Source organism: Rhinolophus sinicus, chromosome X (genome assembly GCF_036562045.2).
Source record: "Rhinolophus sinicus isolate RSC01 chromosome X, ASM3656204v1, whole genome shotgun sequence".
NCBI lineage: Eukaryota > Metazoa > Chordata > Mammalia > Chiroptera > Rhinolophidae > Rhinolophus > Rhinolophus sinicus.
In genome coordinates, this window is record NC_133768.1 from 101,108,211 (window position 1) to 101,117,385 (window position 9,175).

The 9,175-nt window shown below is 43.5% G+C and overlaps 1 protein-coding gene across 1 annotated transcript in view; it reads left to right on the top strand.

The window, feature by feature from the left end:
* Window positions 1-7,748, top strand: part of F9 (coagulation factor IX) — a 32,106-nt gene extending 24,358 nt beyond the window's left edge. Inside the window, exons 7-8 of the mRNA XM_019750477.2 lie at window positions 4,740-4,854; window positions 5,627-7,748. Of these exons, the coding sequence (XP_019606036.2) occupies window positions 4,740-4,854; window positions 5,627-6,174 (663 nt within the window). The 3' untranslated portion in view covers window positions 6,175-7,748. The remainder of the gene's footprint in view (window positions 1-4,739; window positions 4,855-5,626) is intronic.
* Window positions 7,749-9,175: the final 1,427 nt, after the last annotated feature.

Sequence of the window (9,175 nt, forward strand, 5' to 3'; positions counted from 1 at the left end):
GTACATCATGCAGAAATGGTTTTGCTCTTCATATGAGTGTCACGAACACCTGGAAGAGCAGTCGCCATATTTCAGGCTCTTCCTGAAAGTCAAGGGGACATTAACCCCTCCGCAGGGCCCCACCTCCCTGCGTGGTACTCATGATGCGAGTGGGGAACAAAGTCCTGACGCACAGGTTCAGATAGAGTGAGTAACACAGCTTTATTTGGGAGCCAATGTCTCTCCAGAGGCCAATGCTCTGGTAAGCACCATAGGTTATACAAGATAAAACAGAATTTAATAACAAACCGAGTCCCAGAGTCAATTAAGATGGAGAAGGTCCCTGATCTGGGAGAGACGACTGGGCCCACAACGGGTCTGAGGCGAGCTGGTCTCGCAAGCAAGAACTTCAGAGAGTCCCAGTATCTCGGCTTGCCCCTCGCAGAAGGTCTTAGCCAGAGCGCCCAGCCGGACTACTAACTGCACTGCTCTTGAGCTCTGCTTTTATCCTCTTTTCTTTGAACTTGTTTACTACTTAGGTGATAACCAGAAGTTGTTTTGGTGAATGTGTTTACCACTCAATATTGTTATGCTCAGTTTCACACATAAATATAAACATGTTTACTTTCATGTATATGCTCTACACATAAACATGTCTACTTTCACTTCACTCTTATTAGTCTCACACCTACTAGTAAACAACTTGTTTTGCAAACCTCAATCCAACAACAACCTTGTTTATAGTATATTTCATATGCTCTTCACACTGAGAGAGAATGAGTATGCAAAGGTAGAACAAAAATAGTATTGTAAAGCTGGTGATAGCTAGGTAGGGAGAATAAGGATTTACTGAAATCCCAGGGAAAGGTCAGGTTCAAGTTAAAAGGTTAAACAACAAGGCAATAGCTATTACTCTGGGTTGGCATTGTCAGTGAAGAGCATCAAAACAGATATGTGAATGCGTATTTTGTAGATGCACGTGGGTGTGTTTGGAGTGTGTCTGTGTGTGTCTGAAAGGGAGATAACAAGCTCCTGTTACGAGATGACAAACATGAAAATGTTTGACAGGTCGGAACTCATAGGCCTTGCTCAGAACATATGCTTTCCCATTTTCCCCATCATTCTCCAAAGTGACGTCTTGCAAGAAATTGTCCTTAGCCAAGCAGACAGCTCATCCCTAAATAGCTAATATTTAGATAGCTGTGACCCCGAGGTAGCCAAGCAAACCTTCCAAAACCAAGTCATTTGTAATATCTGTAAATACAAATATATATCTAGGGTTTTTTCTTGGCACAGACGTTTGCTAAAATTTCTAATACCAACCAGGTTATTTGGCCAAAATTGCTCTTCAGGCATAGAAATACACAACCGTATTTCTCAGTCACACAGAAAGCAGTAGAAGCTCTAGGCAGCAAGTCTTTGGCAAGAGTCAGACAAGCTACATCGTAGTGTGTGCCCAGGGGCTGTGGATATCATTCAGTCTGGCCTAACTAGCCCATGAAACTGCGAGATGTCTAATTCACCTCTAATACAGACAGGAAGCACCCTTATTATCATTGCATGGGAATTCTTAGCTCCCGTTACTTGAACAGATGTATTCAGTTGTAACCATCAGGACCAGGATAGAACAGTGTTGCCCAAATTTGCTTGGTGATGAAAATCACTTGGGGTCAGGGCCAACTTCATGAGCTTGTGACCAGTGCACTTGCAAAGGGTCTTGCGTTCAGAAGGATCCCTCATTTGGAGTTCAAGGCTTTGCATTTGTGTTTTGTAACTCAAGTCCCATGAGACAATGAGGCATGCTTGCTCTGGGGACTTGGAACCCCTAATCACTGCAGTCTCACCTCCCACCACCTCCAGGGGATGAATTCTTGACCTCCCGCTCCCCTGTCCCCTGGTGCGTTGACCAGCCCTGCTTCCCCTCTCCACACTTGCCCAATGACCACTGTCACCCCCCCCACACCCATGGCACACTGGCATACTCTCCCTCTTCATCCCCAATAGCTACCATTGTCACCCTCCTCCTGCACAGTCACAGGGAAGGTTGAGGTGGGGTGCACACACCCTGTGCCGTCTTGGGAGGGGGCATGGCCACATGGCATCTCAGGACCAAAAATATGTCCTGAGGGTGAATGGCGAGGGCGAGCTCCTTGTCTACCTCCATTGCAGGTACTGAGCACATTCTGGCATGGAAGTTGCAATCCCTTGGGAATCGCCTCTCTGCGGGTGATTGCTGCAGTGGGCCAGTGGGAAGGGAAGATTGATTTACCCTTCCCACTGCTGGGGCACAGAGCATCAGGAGGGTGACAGGCAGGAGGGGGGAACCTGACAGCTGAAGGGTGTGTTTGTGCTTGCATGCTACATCACAGGGTGCAGCCCCTGGGTGCTTGTGAATATCTGCCCTCCCGGTAAATATCCCCCATATCTGAGGGAGCATGACATTAAATAGTAAATTAAAACCCCCCTGACAGGTTGCCAGAGGCCACAGAAGAAAGGGAAGAGTTCTGTATTTTAGTGTCTTCAATGCCATTTTTTCCTGGCTTTTGAACTGGGGGCACTGCATTTTCATCTTGCCCTGACCCCCACAAATTATGTAGCCAGATCTGCCTGGAGTGAGCACGATGAAAATATAAAGGTCACCAAGCCTTGGAAATTCTGGAACAGAATTTCTCAAATTTAATTATGCATAAGGATATTCCGGAAACCTTCATTTTCTCCTGTTCCACTCACCAAATAATCTGATTATATGTGGGTGGGTCCCGAAATCTGCATTTTACAAACATCCCAGATGATTCTACTGCAATTGATCCACTCACCACACTTGGAAAATTACTGGGTACTTAGGAGCCCCGATTCTGAAGCCAGGCAGACTAGGGTTTGCATCTTATCTTCACTACTAACTGACCTTAGGGTAGCTAACGTGTATATAAACTTCAGTTAGCTCATTTATAAATGGAAATATTAATATCACTCCCCAAAGTGTTGTGAGTATTAAGTGTACATAAAATACTTAGCAGAATAATTAGTCCATAGTAAGTTCATAATAAGTGTTCAAATAACTTAAAGGGGCGGCCGGTTAGCTCAGTTGGTTAGAACGCAGTGCTCGTAACACCAGGGTTGCCGGTTCGATTCCCATATGGGCCACTGTGAGCTGCGCCCTCCACCACTAGATTGAAACAACTACTTGATTTGAAGCTGATGGGTCCTGGAAAAACACACTTAAATAAATTTAAAAGTTTAAAAAAAAATTAAGAAGATTGTTAAGTCTGGTGTGGGGGGTTGGGTACACTGATGTTTAATATACTATTATGGGCGTTTTCCTTTATATGTTTTATTTATTTGGAATTACGAGTTTTTCCATATTTTTTCCAACTTTTCAAAATTAAAAGCAACAGCTAGAACGAGAGGAAAAGCTAGAGTATGGAAAAAGGGGTCAGAAGCTTGCAATGAGTCAGCCCTATAGGCCTCCCGGTAGGAGAAGGCTGGTGCTTCCGTGTCTAGGTGTTCAGTCAATTGAATTCAGGACAAAAAGAATCTTCACTAGAACATGCCCCGAGTACCTTTTCAGACTCACACTAAAAGGGTCTGACCTCTCCCTTTATGAATGGGCTTGCTTATGCCTCGGGCTATGTGAGCTTTAGCAAAAGGGCGTTTGTTGAGCAGCTGGTTAGCTCAGTTGGTTAGACCAAGGTGCTCTTAACGACAAGGTTGCCGATTCGATCCCCACATGGGCCAGTGAGCTACACCCTCCACAACTAGACTGAAAACAACTACTTGACTTGGAGCTGATGGGTCTTGGAAAAACACACAGAATAAATAAAAGTTTTTAAAAAAGGGCGTTTGTTCACAGCGGCTACTAGTCAGTGCCCACAGAGGGTTTACCGAATGTTGAGTGTGCCCTCTAGTGTTCACCCCTTTAGTGTTCACCCTCTCAGCTTTCATCCTGAAGAGGTGGATCAAGGCACTTGCTTACCCTGGAATTGATATTCTCCAAGTTGATCTAGACATTGAGGTGGTGAAAATAGTCATTGTCCATTCTGATTGTGCAACGAATCTGCAAGCGAAAGACTGGATTGGCCTCTTATAATGCCCAGGCTCAAAGCAGCGCCCAAATAGCTTTGTCCACTTTGCCCCCAAATAAGGCACAAGTTAGTACCCCTTTTAGGATAAGGACAGCTGACATATCCAGCCAAGGGCAGCAGAATATGGTTAGGGACGAGAGGAGGAATGCATGAGCCCTACTTATCCTCATTGTCTGGATAGGTCTTGTTTCATAGTATTCCGGTTTGGAAAGGGCTTGAAAAGATCTCCTGAAAAAAAATCAGTTTTTCGCTTCAAATAACCTGTTGCAGAAAGATTTCTACCTGCACAGACAGGAGACTCAATAATAACGCTCAGTTTCGAGGAAGCAAGTCAGTGCATTTCCGAGTGTGTACAATTTGTGCCATCAGAGAATCTGACTCACCTGGAAAAGCACTCTGAGGGCCCCGAAGCACCCAAAGAAGCCGTTCCCTCATATTTGCCTCATCTAGAGCTCCCCCTGGCTCTTCCTGCATGTTCTCTTCAAGACAGTTACAGGAATGTCTTTTGTGATCCTGCCCCAGAAACACTAATTCATCTGCAAAGCTGACACTTTCCAGAAACACTCCAGTTCTGCCAGCACCAGAAGCCAACTTTTTGCCCACTCCTATAAACAGCACACATATTTTGTTCTGGATCAAATCTATCATGTCATAAGATCCCTAATTTTATTTCCACAGGTCCTTCTAAATGGTAAAATCGACGCGTTCTGTGGAGGTTCCATCGTTAATGAAAAATGGATCGTGACTGCAGCCCACTGTCTCAAACCTGGTGATACTATTACTGTTGTCGCAGGTAAACAAACAAAAAAGGATAGTAGTCTAGCATCAGTATCTTCTATGTGACTGGTATATCATATTTTACTAAGGCCTAATAAGATCATTGCTAAGTAAGTTGGGCTAGTGGTAGAGGGGCCATATTTTCAAACCCAACTTGTTCCATCCTCCAAGCCCCCCAGAGTGCTTTTGGTATACCTTCATTGGCACTCATGTCAGTGGGGGACAATTATTTACTGATATCTCCATTTCCCCATCAGACTGAGCCTTCCCCAAAGCTCTGTCATTATCACCGATCTTTGTATCTCTGGTGCCTGGCACAACCTGTAGCGGGCCCTCAGCTAACATTTGAATGAACGACCGTGCTCCCCAAAAGGGCTCAAAATACTTGAAATGGAGAAAGTCTAGGATAATTCAATGCAAGTAGATTCATTATCACCTGTGAACAATGTAAGACTAGTAACAGCAAGACTTATAACACCCATCGCTATGATAAGCCCTAAATCACTTTCGGGTCTGAGAAGTATGCATTGGCCCACATTACATTTTACCCAAATCATACCAATTAAGATTGACACTTGGCTTCCAGATTAATTTATTAATGCTGAGTGGACACTTTGAAAATCTGTTTCTTTATGTGAAAGACTATTTGTGACTGAAGAGGAATTTATTTTCAATGGGTGACATGCCATTTAAGTAATGCCAGTTCAGTAAGTGATGCTAAGTAGACACTTGGAAAATGTGTTTCTTAGTGGGAAAGACTGACTGAAAAAGAAATTTCTTTTCAACAGGTGAACATAACACGGAGGAGGACGAACACACAGAGCAAAAGCGAAATGTGATCCGTGTTATTCCTCACCACAATTACAACGCAACCATTAATAAGTACCACCATGACATTGCCCTTCTGGAACTGGATAGACCCTTAACGCTAAACAACTACGTAACGCCTATTTGCATTGCTAACAGGGAATACACGAACATCTTCCTCAAATTTGGGTCTGGCTATGTGAGTGGCTGGGGGAAAGTCTTCAACAGAGGGAGGACAGCTTCAATTCTTCAGTACCTTAAAGTTCCACTTGTTGACCGGGCCACCTGCCTTCGGTCCACAAAGTTCACCATCTATAATAATATGTTCTGTGCTGGTTTCCATGAGGGAGGTAAAGATTCGTGCCAAGGAGATAGTGGGGGACCCCATGTTACGGAAGTGGAAGGCATCCATTTCTTAACTGGAATTATTAGCTGGGGTGAAGAGTGCGCAGTAAAAGGAAAATATGGGATATATACCAAGGTATCCTGGTATGTCAATTGGATTAAGGAAAAAACAAAGCTCACTTAGAGAAAAATGTATTTCTAAGACTGGCATATTTGGCATTGAAAATGAACAAGGTCCTTTACTAGCTAATCAGTTTCCATCTCTTTAGATTTGAATAAATACATTCTATAAATACTGCTTTCTCTCTTTACAGAGAGAAGTCTATCTAGAATTCACGTTTTACTAGAATACGTAGATTAGAAAATGTTATCACTAGAGAAATAAATTGTGGTAGGGATTTGGGACCATTTCTACAGGTCCAGCCCTTGACAAAACTGTGAAGTTAACGTCTTCATATTGCCCACCAGGCACTATGTCTCTCCACTGGGGCAACTCCCAGATTCTCTCTCCTTAGCAGCATTCCATGTTCCAGATCTTTCTTACTTCTGCCACCAAACATCAACATTGATTAGATCTGTATCCAGGATATTTGGTCTAGTTCATCACAAGGCTGGCACCACACTCATAAAGGGAGAACACAGGAGCTTCTGACAGGTTAAAACTGAGCAGAAACACTTCTTTTTCTGTACCCTTATTCCTGCATCCTTTATCTTTTTCAACTCCTAATCTTCAAGTCTCTCTCTCTCTCTCTCCCTTCCTCCGTCCTTCTCTCCCCAATTTTCTCCCCAGGCAAAAAGGAGGGACAGGGAGCTTCATACTGTTTTCCTGGAATACACAATTATATATGTCTATCAAACCCAGACTTGCTTTCAGTTTGATTTTGGACTTGCTTTTCAGACCATAGGGAATGAAGTAAAGGCCTGAAGAACTTGGGGGAAAAGTTGCTCTCAGAGCGTCATGTTATTAAAATACATACACCACGGAAGGAATGACCTATCAGAATAGTTCCCTAAGAGCTTGTAATTGTGCTGCTCCGGAGGTCTGACTAGAGATGGTTCCAGGAAAGCAAACTGACATGTCACTGTAACTAGGAATGTTGATATAACCCAGGTGTATCGTGCCCCATCTGGAAAAAAAAACACCAAAAACTGTTAACAGAAAGGGAACAATTTGCGATCTAGAACCAGTAGTGTAGGCAAGGAAGAAATCATCAGTGTGTCCCCAGTACTGACCAGGAATAAGGAAGAAGTTGCCCAGACCAAAGAACGTGAACATCAGGTCTCCTTAACTAGTGCAGCCCCACAATGAAGAAGAGTGTGTCAGGCTCACATGCGTGAGTCACTCTAAAATGAGCCAACTGACTTTCCCTTTTCTGGTTTCATGCTCACCAAGCAACTTCTTCATTATAATGAGGCCTTCTATATTGAATTTTCTAGAGGGTTGCTGACCAAGCAACATATATACTTCAATCTGTTAGACAGAATATTTCCCTTTAAGAATTAATAAGCTGGTGTTCTGGTTCATACCTCAGCTTTCTGTGAATTTGGTTGATGGGAATCGGTCACCCTGTATTTAATTACATGTGGCACTGCTGACAAAATCAAGTTTGGGAGCACCATGACGCCACTGAGCTGTTGCTTCCTTTGCCCTCACCTCGCCCCCAGCCAGGTCTTGCTGCTTTCTTTCGTTTTTCTGGTGGATGCCTTTTAACTTCAATCTTTTAAACACAAGTATCAATAAAAGTACTTTTCAATTTCTCCAAAGGCGTTTCTTGTTGAATCACAGAGAAGTATCCCAAACACAGCAGAACAAACAGAAGAATGTGTCCAAATGCAATACGACACTGCAGAGATTGGATGGGGTTATACCCCAGCTTTCACGTGAGGCAGTGTGGACCCACCTGGAACAGAATTGAGCTTAAGCAGCGGTTAATATGTTCTTGCATAAGTCACTCCACCTTTTGGGCTTTGTTTGATCTCTTCATTTGTATAATGAGGGAGTTTGACCGGATGCTCTCCAAAGGCCCTTGTTGACCTTCATAGTCTGTGATTTCATTCCTTTATTTAAAAAATATTCAACAAGGGCTTACTGTGTGCCAAACACCAATTGCGTCCACTAACTTTGGATCCACGTTTATATATTTTGTGAGCTAACTACAGTGGTGTATGTGAATTGCTTTGACAGTGCCTACTCCATTACTACACAGTAGATGCTCAATAAATGTGAGCTGAATCTGAATCCATGTTTATTCCAGAGTAGAAACGAGTCCTGTATTTAGTGTCATGAAAGGAGGCCATACTTAAAAACAGTAAGTGGGACTGAGGTTTCCTGAATAAATGAAAGAAATTGGTTCTGCTATTGTTGGCTAAAGGAGCGAAAGAGAGAGGAGACACTGTAATTGTCCTCCTGACGTTTAAGGAGGATACTAATTCATGCATGGCACCCTGTTACTTCACATTTGAATGACTAAAGGTCTGTAGTCCCCAGTGCTCTGCAATTGGTAAAAGTGAGCCACTCTGGCCTTGTTGCCATGGAGACCACCCTGACAAAGGCAGCAGTGGGGTGGAGCTCCTGGGCCCATACATCTCCAAGCCACAGTTATTCTTTTTCCCACGAGCTTCTCGAAAATAACTGAATTGATCATGAGCCACCTATAGCCTGTTGCCACCATTAAACGTGTAGGTCCTTTAAGCCCACCTAAGAGTCAGGGGCTTCGCTAGGTTCCACCTAGGGCATTTACAGTCGCCATACAAGAATCGTTAGTGCTTTTAAAATCGCTGCAGGTACTTAACCTAAATGGGCTGAAACATGCTTATTCAATATTGGGAGTGACAGATTAAAACAGAACGCTTGCTGAATGAAGAAAAGTGTGTTCATGCAGAGTGGTCGTTTTAACTTGCTGTTTAACTGTTTTTGGTTCTTTTGAATACTAGTAGTTGCTTTGTGGTGACATGAACGAAGTACGATTCAATTTTCTCTGCCAAGGGAAAAGGAAAGGGTTTCCTTCCCCATTCTCCTGAAGCATGACAGACCATTTCATAAAATTGCCTCATTATAAGTTTGCAACAACTTGTGAATGCTTCCAGTCCAAGCTAAGAAATGTCAGAGCTGCAAGGGCCCTTAGACACCATCCAAACCACTCTGCCCATTTAACAGATGAGGAAATTGAGGCCAAGATAAGGCC